At 68.2% G+C, this 19,189-nt stretch overlaps 3 protein-coding genes across 11 annotated transcripts; 1 reads left to right on the top strand and 2 right to left on the bottom strand.

Moving 5' to 3' along the window:
- Window positions 1-38: 38 nt before the first annotated feature.
- On the bottom strand, window positions 39-8,901 carry ADAM15 (ADAM metallopeptidase domain 15). Of its 9 annotated transcripts, XM_055696640.1 has the most exons (25): window positions 8,748-8,901; window positions 7,216-7,319; window positions 6,485-6,561; window positions 6,044-6,122; window positions 5,859-5,935; window positions 5,601-5,784; window positions 5,463-5,525; window positions 5,311-5,379; window positions 5,022-5,191; window positions 4,866-4,947; window positions 4,649-4,797; window positions 4,391-4,568; window positions 4,147-4,239; window positions 3,853-4,048; window positions 3,673-3,781; window positions 3,450-3,600; window positions 3,302-3,379; window positions 3,105-3,216; window positions 2,867-3,005; window positions 2,456-2,509; window positions 2,094-2,199; window positions 1,565-1,633; window positions 1,270-1,341; window positions 988-1,109; window positions 39-198 (listed from the first exon to the last, which is right to left on the bottom strand). In XM_055696640.1, exons 1-25 carry the CDS (start codon window positions 8,845-8,847, stop codon window positions 156-158), a joined length of 2,676 nt encoding a protein of 891 aa, XP_055552615.1. In that variant the 5' UTR covers window positions 8,848-8,901; the 3' UTR covers window positions 39-155. The 9 variants fall into 9 exon arrangements, 7 of the variants coding, with proteins under 7 accessions (XP_055552615.1, XP_055552617.1, XP_055552616.1 ...); XM_055696642.1 differs by lacking the exon at window positions 1,565-1,633; XM_055696641.1 differs by lacking the exon at window positions 2,456-2,509.
- Window positions 8,902-10,653: 1,752 nt separating this feature from the next.
- Window positions 10,654-14,492, bottom strand: DCST1 (DC-STAMP domain containing 1). Its single transcript, XM_055697231.1, has 15 exons — window positions 14,414-14,492; window positions 14,195-14,320; window positions 13,809-13,937; window positions 13,589-13,728; window positions 13,246-13,513; window positions 12,941-13,084; window positions 12,691-12,812; window positions 12,457-12,614; window positions 12,175-12,274; window positions 11,987-12,082; window positions 11,774-11,900; window positions 11,523-11,639; window positions 11,261-11,403; window positions 11,040-11,153; window positions 10,654-10,926 (listed from the first exon to the last, which is right to left on the bottom strand). The coding sequence occupies exons 1-15, from the start codon at window positions 14,490-14,492 to the stop codon at window positions 10,654-10,656; spliced, it is 2,136 nt and encodes a 711-aa protein (XP_055553206.1).
- Window positions 14,493-15,017: 525 nt separating this feature from the next.
- Window positions 15,018-19,128, top strand: DCST2 (DC-STAMP domain containing 2). The gene is made up of 15 exons (XM_005434651.3): window positions 15,018-15,339; window positions 15,437-15,607; window positions 15,735-15,836; window positions 15,938-16,132; window positions 16,236-16,301; window positions 16,405-16,618; window positions 16,705-16,862; window positions 16,945-17,109; window positions 17,214-17,381; window positions 17,473-17,573; window positions 17,654-17,784; window positions 17,943-18,058; window positions 18,136-18,229; window positions 18,323-18,562; window positions 18,651-19,128. The coding sequence occupies exons 1-15, from the start codon at window positions 15,018-15,020 to the stop codon at window positions 18,748-18,750; spliced, it is 2,343 nt and encodes a 780-aa protein (XP_005434708.1). The 3' UTR covers window positions 18,751-19,128.
- The last annotated feature ends 61 nt before the right edge of the window (window positions 19,129-19,189 follow it).

The following is a 19,189-nucleotide window of genomic DNA, read 5'->3' as shown; positions in this document are numbered from 1 at the left end:
CCGGTTCCCGGTTCCCGGCCCGGAGGAGGCAGCGCGGCGGCAGCTCACAGCCCCTTTATTGGCGTTGACAGGGGACAAGCGGGCGGCGAGGCCCGCGGGGCCCGGGGTGAGGCCTGTCCCGCGGCTCCAGCGCTGCGACCGGCTCGGCCCACGGCTCAGGCCTCCTGGGGGGCACCGGCGGGCGGCGGGGGGGCCGGCCTGCGGGAGAAAGGCGGGTGGTGGTGGGGCTGGAGTCACGGCACTGTGCCGCCCCTGCCGCCCCCCCCCCCTACACCCTGCTCTTGGTCCCCATAGCCCTTTCACCCTGGCACCCCCTTCCTCCTGGCTCCCTGCTCTGGTCCCCTGCAGCCGCCCCGCCCCCCCCCCCCCCTTCTAGCCCCTGCTCCGGTCCCTACAGCCCCCACTAGTCCCCCCCCCAGCCCCTGATTTGGTACCCCATTCCTCCTGGCTCCACCCTCTGCCCCCTCCAGCCCCCGCCCCCCTATAGTCCCCCATCCTGGTCCCCTGCTCTGTCAGCCCTAGCTCTCTCCTCTGGTGCCACGTAGCCCCCCCCACAGCCCCTCTATGCTAGCACTCCGCAGTCCCCCAGCCTGCACACCCCCCCCCATGCACCCCCACAGCCCCTCCCTCCCACACACACTTTCACCCCCTGCTCTGGCCTCTACAGCCCCCACTCACCCCCTATAGTCCCCTGTCCTGGCCCCTACTCTGCCCCCCCACCCCCCTCCCCAGCACCCCCCTCTGGTGCTATGTAGCCCCCCATGCTGGCATCCTGTAGCATCCCAGCCTGCCCCTTCCCCCTCCCCCATGCACCCCACAGCCTCCCCCCCCCCCTTTACCCCCTGCTCTGGCCCTTGCAGCCCCCCACTATGCCCCCCAATCTTGGCCCCCTGCTCTGCCCCCCCCAGCACCCCACTCCAGTGCTGTGTAGCCCCACACAGAGCCCCCCATGCTGGCACCCTGCAGCCCCCCAGCCTGCCCCCTCACCTGGAGGGAATCACGGTGACGTAGGGGTGACCGGGGTGTGTCTCGCTATGGGGAAGCGAAGGCCCCGGGGGGTTCAAAGGCAGCGGCCGCTGAGGTGGGGGGGGCTTGGCTGGACCTGGGGGCTGCAGGGGAATGGGGGTGTCAAAGCTCCAGCATGGGCTGACCCCCCCGATGGGCTTGGGGAGGGGGGGAAAACCACCTCCTGGCCCCACGGGGGGCAGGGGCTGCCTGGCCCAGGCGCACGCTGTCCTGCCCCACACGCTGCCACTGCGCTGCTGTTACCTGAGTGCCTGCCACCACAGGGTCCGCGGGCAGCGGGCGTGTGGGGGGGGGCGGCCTGTCCGAGGGGGGGGCCTAGGCAGAGAAAGCAGGGACAGTGAGACAGCCAGGGGACAGCGAGACAGCTCGGGGACTGGCGGCTGTGGGGATGAGCCCCCTGCTGAGCAGGAGGGTTGTGGGGGGCTGTGCCACAGAGGGGCACAGCCCGCAGGTCCCCAAGAGCTGGTGCGCAGCCAGGCATGCAGCGGTGGCCGGCGGCCAGGGCGGTGCCACCCGGGACCCCCCACCCCGGCGTTACCTTGGGAAGAGGGTCCGGCGGGAGAGGCCGGGAGGGCGGATCGGGCCGGGCCAAGCCGAGGGCAGCCGGCTGCAGAGAGAGGGAGAGGGGGCAGGCGCGCCATGCAGCCCTGCAGTGGGGCAAGCCGTGCAGCATGCGGAGACCCCCCTCCCACCGCAAAGCAGAGAAACCCCCCCACCCCACAGTGGGCGGCGCAGGGGCTCAGTCCTGCACCAGCAGCCCCGCTTTTTGGATGGCTGCGGCATCCAGCCAGGGCACTGATCCTGGAGAAGCGCAGCCAGTGCCACGTGCGGCACAGGACATCACAGCGGCGTGGTCCAGGGCCGTGCCAGGCTGCTCCTGTCCCAGGGTGCCACAGAGTCACCACACAGCTCCGGAATGGAGGGATGCTCAGAGCTGGTACCAGGGATGCCTCCTTGGCAACAACCAGCCCAAACCCCAGTACCCATGGCAACCAGCCTGTTACCACAGCGACAGCATCACCCTCACCAGCAGGTCCCTCCATCACCAGCCCCCCCCAGGCTCTCACCTTGCTTCTGTGCATGACCTGCAGCTCCGTGGCCTGACGCCACTGTGGGGGCCGGGGGCGCTCTGGGGGGCCCTGGCTGCCCAACCGGGGCTCCGGCTGCGAGATCCTGCAGGGGAGAGGCAGGATCAGGCCCCGCTCGCTCCGGGCAGTTGGGGGACCCCACATGATGACCGAGCGACACCAACACCAGCAGAAGCCCAAGAGAAACAAACCCCTCGGCGCCGGAAGATGCAACACCCTGCACCCCGGGGGCTGCCCCACACCCCACGGGCACTGCCAGGGGAAGATCGCAGCACCGGAGGCCTTGCGAAGCAGGACAGCTCAGGGACAGCCCCACGCCCAGGCTCCGGCAGTGACGTTACCCGCTCCAGCCGTCTGGGGCTTCTGGACCCAGGAATCGCACCCGGGTCTCAGCACTGTGGGGAGAAGAGTGGGGGGCTCAGCCTGCAGGTGGGGGCCAGTGGGAGGGGGGAGGAACCGCGGTGACATGGGGCGACGACACACGACAGGGTCTGCTACCTGTGCCGGAGGGGATGCATGCAGGCACACACGGACTGTCACCCGCTTGGGGACACATGCATGCAGACCGCTCGGTCAGCCGCTACGGGACGCACACACGCGTGTGAATGCACATGCACGCGCCCCGCTTACCCACCGCGCACGTGTGCGTGCCCACATGCAGGCAGGCAGCGCCGGTACCTGTCACGGCACACGCATGCACACAGAGGCGTGCATGCCACCCACGTGCCACCCATCCCCGCCAGCGCGGTTACCTGTACTGGCAGGAGGTCCCCTTGCCCAGCTGGCAGAGGTGCTTGTGCAGCCCGGCACGGCGGGCGCAGCAGAAGCCCAGCGCCAGGGCCAGCCCCAGCAGCGCGCTCAGCAGCAGGGCGGTGGGCAGGGCGCTCCCCCCTGTGGAAAGCAGCACGTCAGCCCCCCCTGCACCCCACGCGGGCTCCGGCCGCACAAAGCCCCATTCTCTGCGCGGCGGCCGCCTGCCTCTGCCCTCACCTCGCTCCAGGGCGGCGGGGCCGCTGTCCTGGCTGCCCCCTGCGCCGGGGCTCTCACAGGTCGGGGGGGCCCAGCCCCGCTCGCAGTGGCAGTGCCCGTGGTTGTTGCACACCTGAGCGGGTGACACCGAGCTTCAGCCCCCAGCAGGTCCCCACCGCTAGCACCACCACCGCCCCCCCCATGAGCCCTGCACTCACCCCGTGCCCGTGGCACCTGCTGTGGCACTGCTGGTCACCCAGCGCAGAGACATCCTGGCACCGGTGCTGGAGGCACACCTACCGGGGGACGGGGTGTCAGCACCAGGTGAGACCCCCCCAGCCCCCTTCCTGCCACGCTGGTACACACCTTCCCGGAGCCGCAGGCAGTGCCAGGCAGCACCATAGCCGCATCGCTCACGTCCTCGTCCCTGGGCAGGACTGTCCCCTGGCAGGACCCTTCTGCTCGGTCTCCATGGGTGCCACCACGCTGGCACTGCAGCATCCCGCAGCCAGCATCCCTGCAGGGATGGAGAGGGGTCAGGGGCAGGGGGGATAGCAAGGGGGGGACACAAGGTGGGGACGGCACTCACTGCTGGGCACAGGCGACGTAGGAGCCATTGGGGAGCTGCCCGCAGTGCCCACGTTCATCCCCTTTTGCATTCAGAAAGGTCATGCAGGAGCTGGAGACGGGGCCGGCACCTGCAGCAGGGGGGGCAGCAAGCCTCAGCACCCCCACCAGGCCCCTGGCCCCCATCCTGGCCCCGCCATACCTGGCCCCAGCAGCTGCTGGCACTGCCCCTCATAGGTGGCACAGGCGCCGCCGTAGCAGACCGCCCGCCTGCCGGCGCAGGGCTGCCCGTCCTGCAGGAAGGTGTCGGGGGGACAGTGCGGCGAGACCCCGTCACAGAACTCGGGCAGGTCACATTCACCCAGTGGCTCCCGGCACATGTCCCCGGCACGGCGCAGCTGGGGGGAGGCACAGTCAGATGAGTGGGGTCCCCCAAGAAACTCACCCTGGGGAGTGGCTGGACCGCCGGTGCTGTCACCTGCCTGTCCCCACATACCTGGCAGTCCTGGCAGCAGGCATCCCCCGTGGCACACTCGGCCCCGGGCACCAGCTGGCAGGTGCTGCTGTTGCAGCAGGGATCAGTGCACTCCTGCGGGCAGAGGGGCTGCAGTGAGCGAGGGGCACTGGCATCCCCCCCGCCAGCCCTGCAGCAGGGCTGGAGCATGGCATGGGCAGCCCCAGGTTTAAAAGAAAGGGGGTGACTGCAGGGGAGACCCCAGCCCGCCCAGAGCCCCCCGTACCACGCTGAGGCCACAGTCACAGCCCTCGCCCAGCTCCAGAAAGTGGTTGCCGCAGCGGGGGCTCCCGGCCAAGCGCCGGGGCTCGGGGACGTTGGACAGGCACCAGCCCTGTCCCTGCCGCAGGCTGCGCTCCAGGTCCTGCCGGCTGCAGTTGCTGAAGCTCAAGCCGGGTGTCAGCCTGTGGAGCCAGAGAAAGGGGCCATGAGGCTGGGAGGGGGCTCAGCCCCGGCCCCCCGCCACCCTGCCTGCTGCTCTCACCCCGTGGGCGATGCCATGATGCAGCCGCGGTCCTGCTGGAGGTCGCTGCAGTCACAGAAGCGCCCGGCACTGTCGTGGTGCATGCCCAGGTTGTGCCCCAGCTGATGGGCCACGGTGGAGGCGACGACAAGGACACTGATCGAGTGGTCCTACGGGACAGGGGGGGTCAGGGTGGGCAGGTGGCAGCAGGATGGGGAAGGGGGCAAGTGGCACTGACCATGCTGACCCCCCCAGAGCGTGCAGAACACATGGAGGCTTGAGCCGACATCCCCACTGAGACGTCCTCAAAGCGTGTGCCCCTGGGGAAAGAGCGCAAGGGTTGGGGGGCTGCCTGCACGCCTTGTCTCCCACTCCCGTTTTGACCCCCACTCACGTGAGGAGCTGGGCATTGTCATGGGGCAGCCGGGGCAGCAGCTCCTCCCGGCGCCAGCGCAGGAACCGCTCCAGTGCAGCCCTGGCACTGCCGCCCACCGCGAACCTGTCGCCCTCGCTCCAGACCTCCACCGCCAGCAAGGCCACCCGCACTCCCAGCGGCTGGAAGAACTGGCGGGGGGCGGGCACGGGGGAGGTGGGTCAGAGACCTCTGGTACCACAGCAGCGAGGGCACAGCCGAGCACCGGGCTGGCATGGACAGCGCCCGGTGCATCAGAGCAGCAACTTACCGCGTCCACCTGGTTGGCAATTTCAAGGGTCCGGGTGCGAACGCGTTGCAGGTCACGGTAATTCTGGAACTGGGGGTGGAGGTGGGGGGTGTCAGGGGGGCTGAGGGGGAGCAGGGCAGCCCCCACGCCAGGGATGCCTGCCCAGCACTCACCGCAGCATAGTCCACCACCATCACCAGCTCCACAAACCGCTGCTTCGCAACCGCCCGCTTGCCCTGGGGAGGTAGAGGGAGTCAGGGCACGGGCGAGGGGACCCCCCTCCAGTGGGGTGAGACCCACGGGTGACCTACCCTCTGTGACCAGGGGGGCTCGGTCTCTGTTGCCTCTGCCCAGGGGGGGTCCAGGAATCCCTGCTCGCAAGCCCGTGGTGCCAGCCGGACCTCACGCGGCCGGTACACGATGTGCCGCCCCAGTGGGCTGCCGGTGTCCGGCTCCAGCCCGTAGCTCCTGGTCTCTGACAGCCAGAGGTGGCCACTGGGGAAGGGGAGAGGAGGGGTCAGCGGCACGGTGGGAGCCGGGCTCGGGGATCGCTGGGGCCAGGGGCTCACCTGAGTCCGGCGCAGGCGCAGAGGCTGGCCCAGGAGCCAGGAAAGCCCCGCACCGTTCCCCGGTAGCAGCAGTGCTCCTGCAGCAAAGAGGGGGCGCTTCAGGAGCTAGCCCCTTACCAGGGTCCCTCCAGAGCACGGGGACAGCTCAGGGACACTGCTGGGGACATGATGTGCCTGGGCCCTACCTGCTTGCTGGCCTCCTGTGTCACCTGCGTGCCGTTGGGCAGGTAGTAGAGCAGCGCCCCAGTGCCCAGCACCAGCTCCCTGCCAGAGACATGCGTCACCCCGCAGCAGGGACCCCCAGCTCCCCCCATCCTGAGCACACCACTGATGAAAACAGGGACCCCGGTACCTCCCACCCTGCTGTGGGTGCACCTCGGATGGAGACAGGGTCCCTGGGACCCCCCATCCCACATGATGGCGAAAGGGAACAAGGGACCCCCATTCCACATGCACCACGGATGGAGAGAGGGTCCCCCAGACCCTCTTTGTGCACTTTGTGCACCATGGATGGAGATGGACCCCATGGAAGCCCCACCCTGCACGTATCATTCCACGGATACGGGACCCCCAGGACCCCCATCCCACTCATGCCCCTGCTCTGCCCCAGCCAGCCGCCGACTCACCAGTTCTGCTCCAGCTCCAGCACCAGCCGTGTCCCCTCCAGCTCCAGCAGGACCCGCAGCCGGGCAGGGAAGCCCCCCTGCCACAGGCAGCAGTTACAGGAGAACCTCCTGCCCCAGGGGGACCTGACCCAGCGCCAAGCCGCGGGGTCCCCTCCCATCCCCACACCCCCCCTGAAATGCCATGACCCCCAGGGTGGGGCATCGAAGGGGGGCCGGGGACCCACCTGGCGCGTGCCTGGAGGGAGGGGGCGGAAGGGATCCTCTGTTGGCCCCCGCCCTCGCACCCTGCAGGAAGCGTCCCTCCCTCCCGGGCTCATTGTGCGGGGAAGGGGGTGTCGGACGGAGCGGGCCCCCCCCCCCCCCCGCCCCTCGTGCTTCCTGCCCGGTGCAGCGCGGCGGAAACACCAGAGAGACTCCCAACGGCCATGGGGCGGGCTGGGCCCTTCCGCCACAGCCGGGAGGAGCGCCGGGAGGGTGGGTGCCCCGACCCACCGAGGTCCTGCCTGGCACCGGCGGAGGAGAGGAATTTGCTGGAGGCCCCCTCCCCACTGCCCCTGGGGTGCCCGGACCCTCCGGGTGTTTGGACCCTCAAGGACACGGGGCCTGAATGGTGAGTCTCCTGCAGTGGGAAGGGGGCAGGGGGAGGTGGCGGGGTGCAGGCAGCCCCCCCCCCAGCTGTGACAAGCCCCTTCGTGACACAAGCGCCCCCTGGAACGCGGGTGAGGGCTCACCTGGGTTGCCTCTGCCAGGCTGAGAGTCTGGTTGTCCCGCAGGACCCACGGGGTCATGTGCCAGGAGCGTCCCAGTTCTGCGTGGCGCTGCCGTGAGCTGTCACCTGCATGGGGACAGAGCTGCTCCAGCACCCATCGCAGCCCCTCCGCCCCCCATCACCTGTCCCAGCCCTGTCACCCACCGCAGCCCACCCCCCCCCCCAGTCACCCGTCCCAGCCCTGTCACCCACCGCAGCCCACCCCCCCCCCAGTCACCCGTCCCAGCCCTGTCACCCACCACAGCCCACCCCCCCCCAGTCACCCATCCCAGCCCTGTCACCCACCGCAGCCCAACCCGCCCAGTCACCCATCCCAGCCTGGTCACCTGTCTGCAGTCCACCCCCCCCAGTCACCCACCCCACCCCAGTTACCCGTTCCAGCCCATCCACCCCAGTCACCCGTCCCAGCCCAGTCACCCATAGCAGCGTGACCCCCCCTAGTCACCTGTCCCAGCCTGGTCACCCATCGCAGCACCCCCCATCGCAGCACCCCCCACCCCCGGGCACCCATTCCAGCCCCGTCACCCACCACAGCCCCACCCCCCCCTCCAGACACCTGTCCCAGCCCCATCACCTATCGCAGCCCCCCACCCCTTAGTCAGCCGTCCCAGCTCTGTCACCCGTCGCAGCCCCCCACCCCTTAGTCAGCCGCGCCAGCCCTGTCACCCATCGCAGCCCCCCACCCCCAGGCACCCATTCCAGCCCTGTCACCCATTGCAGCCCAGCCCCACACAGTCACCCATCACCGCCCAGTCACCCCCTGTCCCCCATCCCAGCCAGCCCCCCCTGTGCTGCCCCCATCCCAACCAGCCCCCCCAGGGCCCAGGCAGGAGTCTGGGGTGGGAAGCAGGAACTGGGACCCCCGTGGGCTCACCCCAGCAGCGCCCATGGTCCCCCCAGTCCCCGCCCCGAGCACCCCCTGCCCACAGCGCCCGGGGCATGGCTCCAAGGGGGCTGGAGGTGACCCCCGCGGGGGACTGCGGCAGGGCGGCGGGGGCGCATCCCCCCCCCCCGCTCGGGATGGGGTCCCCTGCCAGGCCTTGCGTCAGCCCCGGCCCAGCCGCCCAGTACAACCAGCTCGGGGACTGGGGCAGGGCTGGGAGGCCCGGCCCGGCTGACTCATTAGTCCCCCCCGCCCCGCAGCGCCCCCCCCCGGTCTCCGTGGACCCCCACCCTCCGGGGGCCCGGCAGTTGCTGGAGCGGCGGGGGTCCCCCGCAGACCCCGCTCCCCACCAGCCCAGGGAACGCGGGTTCCCAGGGCTACGCGCTCCCACGGGGGGGCGGAGCACCGAGCATCCCGCAGGGCTGCGGCCCCCGGTCCCGGCTGCCCGCCCACTCCCCCCCGCCCGGCTGCTGCCGGTCCCCGAGGGTCCCCGCGCGATGGCCGGGGGGGACGCGAGGAGCTAACTCCCGCGGGCTGGGAGGGGAGGGGAGGGGAGGCGCACGACACACACAGACCGGGGACTCCCCCGCGGACCTCAGGTCCCCACTCACCTGCGCCGCTCCCGCTGGTCCCGGTGCCGGCGGCGATGAGCAGCCCCGCGGCGAGAAGCGGCCAGAGCAGCCGCAGCGCCCGCGCCCCCCCTCCCCCCATGGTCCCCCCCGCAGCCCCAGCGGGGCCCGGTGGTCCCCGGCCGGCGGCTCACCAGCTACCCCGCCACGGCCGCTCCCGCCGCGCATGGCACCGCCGCCGCCGCCCGGCCCGGCCCGGCCCGGCCCGGGGGGCGGAACTTCCTGCCCAGCCACGGCCCGGCCCCGCCCCCGGCCCGCCTCCGGCCCCGCCCCCAGGCCCGCCCCGGCCCCGCCCCCGGCCCCTGCCGCCCGCCCCCTCGGGCCCGCCCCCCCGGCAGCGCTCCGGGGCTCCGCCTGTGCCCGGGGCTGTGGGCCGCTGCCCGGGCCCCGCCCTCGAGCCCCGCCCCCTGTGGTGGGCCGGGACCCCCGCCTCTGCCACCCCAGACTCCAGAGACCCCCACCTCTGCCGCCACACGCCCTGGAGAGCCCAGCCTCTGCCACCCCACATTCCAGAGACCCTCACCTTTTTCACCCCACACTCTGGAGACCCCCACCTTTGCCACCCCATGCTCCGGAGACCCCCACCAACTCCACCCCTCACTCCAGAGACCCCCTGCCTCCAGCACCCCACACTCCAGAGACACCCACCTCTGGCACCCTGTGCTCTGGAGACCCTTGCAAACTCTGCCCTGCGCACCAGAGACCCCCGCTATCCCCATCCCACGCTCTGGAGACCCCACCTTCTTCATTCCATGCAGCAGAGACCCCTGCCAACTCCATCCCATGCTCTGGACACACCCATCTTCTCCACCCCATGCTCTGGAGACCCTCACCTTCTTCACCCCATGCAGCAGAGACCCCCACCTTCATACCCCAGTACAGTGGAGGCCCCCACCTTCACCATCCCATGCTCCAAAGCCCCCTGCCTTCACCACCACATACAGTGGAGACCCCCACCTCATTACCCCATACACCAGCTACCCCTGCTTTCCCCATCCCATACACCAGAGCCCCCTGCCTTAACCGCCGCATACAGCAGAGACCCCCACCTGCACTATCCCATACACCAGAGCCCCCCACCTTCACCATTCTGTAGAGCAGAGACCCCCACCTGCACTATCCCATACACCAGAGCCCCCCACCTTCACCATTCTGTAGAGCAGAGACCCCCACCTGCACTATCCCATACACCAGAGCCCCCCACCTTCACCATTCCATAGAGCAGAGACCCCCACCTGCACTATCCCATGCACCAGAGCCCCCCACCTTCACCATTCCATAGAGCAGAGACCCCCACCTGCACTATCCCATACACCAGAGCCCCCCACCTTCACCATTCTGTAGAGCAGAGACCCCCACCTGCACTATCCCATGCACCAGAGCCCCCCACCTTCACTATTCTGTAGAGCAGAGACCCCCACCTGCACTATCCCATGCACCAGAGCCCCCCACCTTCACCATTCCATAGAGACCCCCACCTGCACTATCCCATGCACCAGAGCCCCCCACCTTCACCATTCCATAGAGCAGAGACCCCCACCTGCACTATCCCATACACCAGAGCCCCCCACCTTCACCATTCCATAGAGCAGAGACCCCCACCTGCACTATCCCATACACCAGAGCCCCCCACCTTCACCATTCCGTAGAGCAGAGACCTCCACCTGCACTGTCCGTACACCCGAGACCCCTGCCTTCCCCCCCATCCATCAGAACCCCCTACCTTCACCACCCCACACCCAGAAGACCCTCCACCCCCATGGCCCTCAGAGCCCCTTTCACCACTCCGTACACCAGAGACCTGCACCCCACAGACCCCACTCCGCACCCTGCAGGGGGGGCTGCGGGGGGGGGGGGGGGGGGGCACAGCCTTTATTGCCGGCCACCCTCAGGCCGCGTACTGCATGTCCTCCTCGCTGCTGTCCTGGGAGATGCTGCCGTCCCCAGGGGTGCAGGCGAGGCACGTGCCACCCGCCTCCTTCCAGCACTGCTCACAGTACCAAGCACCGCAGGTGGGCACCGGGCAGACCTGGTCCTGGGGGGTCTTGGGCATCTCGCACACCGTGCAGTACTGGCGCACCCAGCGGCGCAGCCACGGCCAGCGCCGGCAGCACCACTCCACCAGTGGTATCCCCTGCAGCGAGGCCAGCGCCGTGTGGGGCTTGGGTTGAGCAGCCCAAACACGGTGAAACCAACCTGGGGTTGGGGGATGGTGGCACCCACCGCCCCGGCACCCTGGTGTGGTCCCAGCCCTGCATCCCCGTCCCCACTCACCAGTCCCGGGTGCCGCTGTGCCCGCTGTCTGATGCGCTTCCGCTGCCAGTGGATGAAGCTCTGCCGCTGCTGCAGCATCTTGTTGTACAAGTACAGCACGCGGCTCTTCTCCCGCTGCGCCAGCAAAAACCATGAAGTGTGCCCGGGGGCCCCCAACAATGCCCCCCTGGGCCAGCCCACGCTGTGCCAGGCCCTCAGTTGGTGCTGGCACTGCCGCTCACCTTGGGGAAGTAGAAGGCTGCGATGACGCGGCGCAGGCGGTACGTGTAGACCTGGACCAGGCAGAGCAGTGCCAGCAAGGCCAGGGGCAGGCAGCTGCCCAGGTACTCCTGCCTCTTCATGCTCTGGGGCTGCGGCAGGCAGGCTGGGGACATGGTGGCATCGCTGAGCCCCTGGGCAAAACCCCCCCAGCCCCTCTGCGAGGCAGCAGTGGCCAGGCCATGGAGCTGGGGCAGGGGGTGTCCCATCCCTGATGTGTCTCACCTATGTTGGACGTCTCCAGACTGGTGTCAGAGGAGCTGTTGAGGACACCGATGGTGCTCCGCAGGAGCCGAGCCATCAGGGATGTGCCCATCACATGGACGACCAAGTGGTGGCTGCCTGTGGGATGGGAGCATGGAGGGGGGGAAGCTGTGGGGCTGGGGAGGTGGGGGATGACCCTTGCATTGCTGCGGGGCATGCTGCGGCCATGGGGCTGGGGGCTGCCCCCTGGCACTGTGGGGCTGGGGGCTCACTCTGGAAGGAGTACTGCACAAAGGAGTGCTGCTGGATGACGCTGAGCGTGGTGAAGAGCACGTGGTCCAGGATGCAGGCAAGGACGAGGAGGACCAGGGGTGCAACGCACTCCAGCAGCTGCAGCACCTGTGGGGAGTGAGGTCTGCCGCAGCCCGCCCCCCAGCCCCAGCCCCCCAGCCCCCCAGCCCCCCAGCCCCCTGCCAGCCCCTCACCATGCTCTGCACCTCAGGCGGCTGCATGGTCAGGCGGCACGGGAAGATGATGGTGGAGACCTCTGCCCGGCGCAGGGGTAGCAGCGTCCGCTTGTGCTGGGAGAGGGGGAGCAAGGTGGCTCAGCACAGTCCCCCGGGACCCCCCTGCCATGGGGGGGAGCCACCTTTCGCCCCTTCTTCCCCCTCACCTGCTTTTTGCGGCGGGCATCAATTTGGCGGAAGTAGGTGCTGATGTAGACGTTGTCGAAGGAGATGTCCTTGCAGTACTGCCTGGTGTAGGAGAACGCCCTGGCAAGAGGTGGGGGTCCAGAGGGGGACAAAGGACTGGCTGCAGTCCCCCAGGACACCCCCACCCCCTTGTCTTTGTGCCCCCCCCCCAGACTTGCTACCAAAGGAAGCCCCCACCCCTCCATTCCCTGTGGCTGGCACAGGAGTGCCTCCCCCCTACCCTCCCCCATCCTGGAGCTCACGAGATGAAGACGAGGAGGAAGGTGAAGGAGAGCAGCAGGCGGAAGAAGGTGACGGCCTGGCCCACGTAGGCACCATGCTGCTGCAACTGCTTGTTCACCTCCTCCAGCAGCTGCTCCGATGTTATGTTGGCACCCATCAGCATCTCGCGGTGCTCCTCCTGTGGCAGAGGGACTGTGGGGCTGAGCAGCATCCAGCACCCACCCTGGCCCTGGGCTGGGGGGACAGGCACCCACCTGGATGACAATGTTGGCAGTGAATTCCTGGCTGAGGCTGTCGACGGAGCTGTTCACCATGTCATACATCTGCCCGAAGTTGCCCTCCACAGGGATCCTGTCCTGGCACCAGGTCTGCATGACTGTGGGCACAGAGTGGGGACGGTGCCAGCCCAGCTGCGACCCCTGGGCATCACCCTGGGGCTGCAGGGGCAGAGCTGGAGCTGCCCCACTGAGGGAGGACAGGGTGAGGGTCCCACACGTCACCCACGCCTGGCAATGTGGCAGAGGAACTTGAACTTCATGGGCAGGCAGAGGAGGTGGCTGATGATGGGCACGGCCACTTGTGCCAAGCAAGCCTTGTATAATTCGTCGAACCAGTCCCAGCAGCGCTGCATGCCCAGTTGGATCATGTCTGGAGGACAGGCACCCTCAGCATCCACACACGCCCAGCCCCACTGGCCCCAGTAACCCAGGGTGCCCAGTGAGGCCAGTACAGGGGGGCTGCATCCACCTCATCACCTGGCCGGCAGCTGCCCACCCCACCTGCTGCCAGCCTCCTGCCCCCCCACTCACAAACGCAGCGCATTTTGGTCTTCATTTCATACAGCTGCTGGGTGCTCTGGGCTGCCTGGGGCTGCGGGTGCTGCTCGGGCTTCGGCTGCTGCCCAGGCTTCGGCTGCTGCCCGGGCTTCGGCTGCTGCCCGGGCTTCGGGTGCTGCTCGGGCTTCAGGTACTGCTGCTGCTTCAGGTCATACCCTGCCTCGCTGGCCACCTCCTCATTCAGTGCCATGAAGGCACGCGAGATGTTCTGCATCTCGGTGCTCAGCGTCTCCCCGCTCCACTGCCAGGGGGACACACACAGGCTCGTCTCCAGTCCCCTGGGCCCCCCACCACCCACTCCAGCCCCCTGCCTCACCATCAAGTCCTCCATCACTTTGCGCATGGGGTCCATCATCAACTGCCAGAGCCGGCGAGTGTGGTTGATCTGCATCTCCGTTACACAGCCCAGCATGCGCGTCACCTCCTCCAGGTTGTGCCAGGTATTGGTCACAGGCCCTGGCACCAGCAGGGGTGTTTCAGACCTCGCCAGCACTCAGGACCCCACTGGAGGGGACAGGGATGTGGGGGGACCCTACCATTGTAGATGGCGGCGAGGACAATGGAGAGGACGTAGACCCGGCCCTCCTTGCCCAGGAATTTGGGGACCATGAGCAGGGTGGCACAGCGAAAGTGGGGGGACACGGCCCAGCCCAAGGCGGTCACCCCTGCAGAAAGCGGAGAGCTGTCCCCACGGTCCCATGGAGAACCCCCCAGGTCGGTCTCCCGATGGCCCCCTCTCCCCCCCCAGTCCCCTCCCAGCCCCATCCTCACCTGTAAGCCCCCAGGAAATCCACATCTTGCTCGTGTCCGTGAGGTTCATGGGGATGATGAGGAGCCAGCAGAGCCCTGAAACACCCACAAACGTGCCCTGAGCCCTGGTGCCACTGGTCCCCCACTGTACCTGGCACAGGGGCACACTCACCAAGGCCAAAGAAGATCCCGACGCAGGCACCCAAGAAGAACTTGCTGGCACGATACTGGTCCGGCTGGCTCCAGAGGAACTGGCTGCACGGGGCAGGCAGCAGCGAGACCACCACTCGCTTCAGGGCTGAGGGGGAAGGGAGGCGTCAGCCCTGCCCCCCCCGCTGCCCACGGGCAGCCGGGCTGGGAGTGGGGGCGGGGGGGGGGGGGGGAATCTCACTCGTGTTGGGTGGTTTCTGCCTCCTGGGTGCTTCTGCCCCCACCGAGCAGCCCTGCTTGGGACCCATCACTGGCTTCATGGCTCCATGCCTCGTCCTGGACACGGTGCGGTGCTCCCCAGATCCAGCAACGGTGCGGTGCTCCCCAGCACCATCAACGGTGGGGTGCTCCCCAGATCCAGCAATGGTGCGGTGCTCCCCAGCACCATCAACGGGAGGGTGCTCCCCAACACCAACAACGGTGGGGTGCTCCCCGACACCGACAGTGCTGGGGTGCTCCCCAGATCTAACAACAGTGGGGTGCTCCCCAACACCGACAGCGGTGGGATGCTCCCCTAGATCTGACAGCGGTGGGATGCTCCCCTAGATCCGACAGTGGTGGGATGCTCCCCCAGATCCGATAACAGTGCGATGCTCCCCCAGATCTGACAAGAGTGCTGCGCCCCCCGGAACTGCCGACACGGGCTGTTGCCAGGGAACGGGCGCGGTGGGCTGGGACGCTCCCGTGGAACCGGGGCATTGTGAGCCGCCGTTCCGCCCCCCGGAGCCCTGCGGCCGGCGCCAGAGCGACCGGCGGGAGCCTCGCAGAGCCCAAGCCAGGCCAGGATGTGGCTGGGCAGAGCCCTGAGAGCCCTGCAGGGGCGGCACAGCCGCGATAAGAGCCCGGCACGGCTTTCCAAGGGCAGGCAGCCCCAGCCGCCGGAGGAGGAGAGTGAGGGGCGGCAGCTGGCCCGCAGCACCGGCGGCTTCTTGCTGGGCATGTTCCTGGCCAGCCTCTACGGGGCTCTGGTGCTGCTGGCGCAGGGCCACAACGTCTGGTTCTGCCTGGTCAGCACCAGCATCCTGGGTGCAGTGCTGGGGCTGGGCATGGCCTTCTCTGGCACCATGCGGCTCACCGTGCTGCTGTCGCTGCCCCACATCTTCACCAGTAAGGAGCTGTGGGTCCTGCCACCAGAAGCTAGGGGGGGTGCTGGGGGGTGCTGGGTCCCATCTGAGCCCCAGGACTGACTGCCATGTCCCTGCAGGGGAGGGGAAGATGCTGATGCTGGTGCTGGCGCTGGGCATGGCCATGCAGGGCCCCTGCGCCAACATCCTGCAAAACTTCTCCCGGGCCGCCGAGTCGCTGTCATGCGGGGCCGAGCTCGCCCTCAACCAGACGGCCGAACGGCTGCAACGCGCCAAGGAGCCGCTGATGGGTGAGTGGGGGGCGAGGGGATGCAGGGGGATGGGAGGGTCCCTTCCTGGGGGAAGCCTGGGTAGCGCTGCCCAACCCTGAGCTGCCCTTGTCCCTCAGGGTATGGTCAGGGGTCCCTCTCTCCACAGACGTGCTGGCCAAAATCAAGGACATTGCCCAGAAAGCCAAGGTGGTGGGTGACCACGTCCGCAAATTCTTCCGTGCCATCATGGACTCTGTTAGCCACATCGGTGAGTGGGGGTGCCTGAGGGTCTCCCCAGCTCCAGCATCCCCCCTTCCTGCTTTCCCCCTGTCCCTGTCCCCATCACCCATCCCCACTCCTTGCCTGCAGCCCGAGCCCTGCGCAACGTCTGGCTGTGGCTGGCCAACATGAGCAGGGTGTGCAATCGGGAGCTGGGCACGCCGTACAACCGCTGCCTGCGCCTCTTCGACAACGCCAAGGACAACTGCGAGCGTACCATCCCCCTCCTCTTCTTCCTCTGCTACATCATCGTCACCTTCAGGACCCTCTGTGGTCTGGCCACCTGTGAGTGGGTCCCTACCCTTCTGCAGCAGGGCAAGGGGGTGAGGGGGTCAACCCGTGCCCACTGTGAGGACCCCACCCTGACAGAGACCCCCCCTCTCTGCAGTTGCCCTCATCTTCTGTGTCATCCCGGAGTACATCCAGACCTTCCTCCAGAGGCAAATTGCAGACCGTGAGTATCCTGGTGTCGCCGGGGGGGGCGGGGGTCCCTCTCTGCTCCTTCCCAGCTCTTGCCTCAGCTGCCAGCACCACACAGCCCCTTGTCATCCCTGCAGCCCTCAAGAATGCTCTGGACCGCGTCCGCCAGGAGTTTGAATTCAACATCTCGGCTGTGCACCACTTCAATGTCAGCCTCACTGCCAGCAAGAGCCTGGGGGAGGTGGCCTTGGACATCATGGAGGGCGTGCACACACAGCTGGAGCCCACCCGCAAGGTCCTGGGGATCTTCACGCACATCTCCATCTGTGCCATCATCTACCTCTACATCAAGTGAGTGGGCTGGGGTCCCGCTCTACCCCTCCCTGGGGACAGGGACCCAGCGTGCCGGTGCCCAGCATCCCCACTAATGTTCCCAGGGCGCTGCGGTACCGTCGCCGGTACCTGCAGGACGAGACCTTCGACAACGTTTACATCACGCGGCGCTTTGTGGAGATGGACCTGCTGCGGGCGGAGCAGGGCAGACCCACCGTGCTGCCCCTGAGAGGCCGGGAGAGAAGACGCTACATCCCCCCAGGTCAGCCCCAGGGGACCCCTGCAGTGGGGAGCTGGAGGGTCCCGGCATGGCACAGCCTCACGGTGCTCCCATGCCCGCCCAGCTGCGCCGTGGCTGTCGTGGAAGGAGCAGCGCCAGTATGGGATGCAGCTGGCGGGGGTCCTGCGCCATATGCTGCTGGGGATCAGCATCATCCTGGCTGACTTCGGCCTCTTCTGGCTGCTCGACCTGATCCGGCACCAGCTGGAGGGGGAGATTGTCGCCAGGGGTGAGCAGAACCCACTGTGCTGGAGCAGCACCCTTGCTGGCAGAGGCCCAGGCTTTGGGCAGGGGGTGCTCTGTTCCCCAGAACTGAGCCCTCTTGCCCCACAGCACCAGCGGTGATGGGTGTCAACGTCAACGGGACGGGCTACACCAGTGACATCTTCCGGGACTTGGTCTCTGCCTTCGGCGCACTGCAGCAGGGCAACGTCTCGGTGCTCTCCCAGCGCTGCGTCCTCCAGCCGGTGGAGCCCGACTACATCACCTACCTCAGCATGGGTGACCGGGGGTGCTGCACCTTCAGCGTGCTGGGGAGGAGGGGGGGTACAGAGGGGTGTCGCCCCTGTGTGACTCGTATTTTTCCCACCAGGACTCCTGTATGGTGCCTGCTTCTTCATTGCTGTCTTTGGCGGCCACATGGCACGGCTGCGCCGGGTGGTGTGTGCCACCTACTACCCAAGCCGTGAGCAGGTGAGAAGATTGTGTCTCCCCCTCCTCCTCACACCCCCTTGGCAGCCACTGACCCTCACCCCTCATCCCCACCATGCCAGGAGCGCATAGCCTTCCTCCATAGCACCATCCTGGCACGGCGGGCAGGGCTGGTACGCGCCCTGCGCCAAGCCATCACGCAGCGCACGGGTGATGATGGGCAAGGCAACCTGCTCCTCTTCCTCATCTCCAGGTAAGCTCTGTGAGGCTGGAGCCATCCTGACCCCCGTAAGCACCTTGTGGGACATTGCAAAAGGGTGATGCCAGCCCTGGGGGGGTCTGTGGCGAGGGCTTGCCATGCACCCCCGAGGGGTGGCATGGCCCCGTGGAGCATCAGCGCTCTGCCTGCAGGATGCCTATCCTCGCCCGGCTGGCACGGTTCCTGGGCATCCAGCAGAAACGCTGCCTGGCCTGCGGCATGGCGGAGCAGCCGGACTTCATCGCCTGCATCACGATGGGCTGCAAAGGTAGGACCCCCCTAGACCGGGGACACCCCCTCCCCCCCCCAAATCTCCCCCCACTCTCATGTTCCTGCTCTCCCCAGGGCTGTACTGCCGCGAGTGCTACCAAACCCTGCGCAACATCTGCACCCTCTGCATGGGTCCCCTGACCTACCGGGACACAGGGGACGAGGAGAGGTGAGCAGGGGGTGCAGGGAGCCCACCAGAGCCCAGGGGGGGCCTGCGGGGTGGGGGGGGGCTGCAGCCCACCCCGGTGCCCCATCCCTGCAGGGACTCCAGCGATGAGGAGACGGTGGGGCTGTGGCTGGGTGCCGTGCAGGCGCTGCGGGGACAGGAGCAAGGACGGCTGCTGAAGCAGAGCATCCGTGAGGTGGCGGAGGGCCAGGGTGGCGGCCGGCGGCTGCCCTCCGAGCTGGTGGCCCGGCTGCGAGCCCAGCTGAAGGAGGAGGAAAGTGAGAAGAGCGATGGGGACAGCAGCGGGCCGGACAGTGAGGACAGCTCATTCTCCAGGTGAGGGCCGGTGGTGGCGGCGGCGGTGTCCCCAGATACCCCCAGCACTGGGGGTGCTGGTCCCTGACGCTGCTGTCCCCTGTCCCAGCCTGGACTTCAGCTACCAGGACCAGTCTGAGAGCAGTGAGAATGAGCTGGAGGAGGTGATGACCGAGCAGCCACCCAGCAGGGAGGGCAGGGCCCGGTGACAGCAGGATGGTGCCATGCGGCAGCGAGGACACCGGGCCAGGCTCCGGGGGCATGGCTGGAGCCCAAGCAGCGCAGTGGGAGCTGGGGGTGGGTGGGTGGAGGGGCTGGGGACTAAAGCAACTGGGTCCTCAAGGTGCCAGCGTCCCAGTGGCCTGAGCTGGCATCCAGCACCCCATGGTGGTCTTGGCCTCGTGGTGTCCCCAGCCCCTTGACATCCTTGTCCCCAGCCCCACAGTGCCCCCAGCCCCTTGATGGCCCCAGCCCCTGCCCTGTGGTGCCCCCATCTCCATCCCCATGCTACACCCACCCCCTTGATGTCCCTATACCAAGCACCACAGTGCCCCCAGCCCCTCAATATCACTGTCCCCAGCACCTTGATGTCCCCAGCCCCGGGGCGCCCCCAGCCCCACTCCCTGCCCCAGGCCCAAGCAGAGCAGC

This window comes from Falco cherrug, chromosome 19 (genome assembly GCF_023634085.1).
Source record: "Falco cherrug isolate bFalChe1 chromosome 19, bFalChe1.pri, whole genome shotgun sequence".
In the NCBI taxonomy this organism is placed as follows: domain Eukaryota; kingdom Metazoa; phylum Chordata; class Aves; order Falconiformes; family Falconidae; genus Falco; species Falco cherrug.
This window is presented reverse-complemented; position numbering and strand designations above follow the sequence as displayed.

Coding starts and splice junctions, on each gene's coding strand:
- ADAM15 (XM_055696640.1), bottom strand. CDS start 8,847: ATGGGGGGAGGGGGGGCGCGGGCGCTGCGGCTGCTCTGGCCGCTTCTC. Junction 4,240..4,390: donor GTGACTGTGGCCTCAGCGTG/GTACGGGGGGCT, acceptor CTCTGCCCGCAG/GAGTGCACTGATCCCTGCTG. Junction 3,601..3,672: donor TACGTCGCCTGTGCCCAGCA/GTGAGTGCCGTC, acceptor CCATCCCTGCAG/GGATGCTGGCTGCGGGATGC.
- DCST1 (XM_055697231.1), bottom strand. CDS start 14,492: ATGAAGCCAGTGATGGGTCCCAAGCAGGGCTGCTCGGTGGGGGCAGAA. Junction 13,938..14,194: donor CGGGATCTTCTTTGGCCTTG/GTGAGTGTGCCC, acceptor CGCTTTCTGCAG/GGGTGACCGCCTTGGGCTGG. Junction 11,901..11,986: donor CGCCTGAGGTGCAGAGCATG/GTGAGGGGCTGG, acceptor CACTCCCCACAG/GTGCTGCAGCTGCTGGAGTG.
- DCST2 (XM_005434651.3), top strand. CDS start 15,018: ATGTGGCTGGGCAGAGCCCTGAGAGCCCTGCAGGGGCGGCACAGCCGC. Junction 16,133..16,235: donor CCTCTGTGGTCTGGCCACCT/GTGAGTGGGTCC, acceptor CCCTCTCTGCAG/TTGCCCTCATCTTCTGTGTC. Junction 16,863..16,944: donor AAGACGCTACATCCCCCCAG/GTCAGCCCCAGG, acceptor ATGCCCGCCCAG/CTGCGCCGTGGCTGTCGTGG.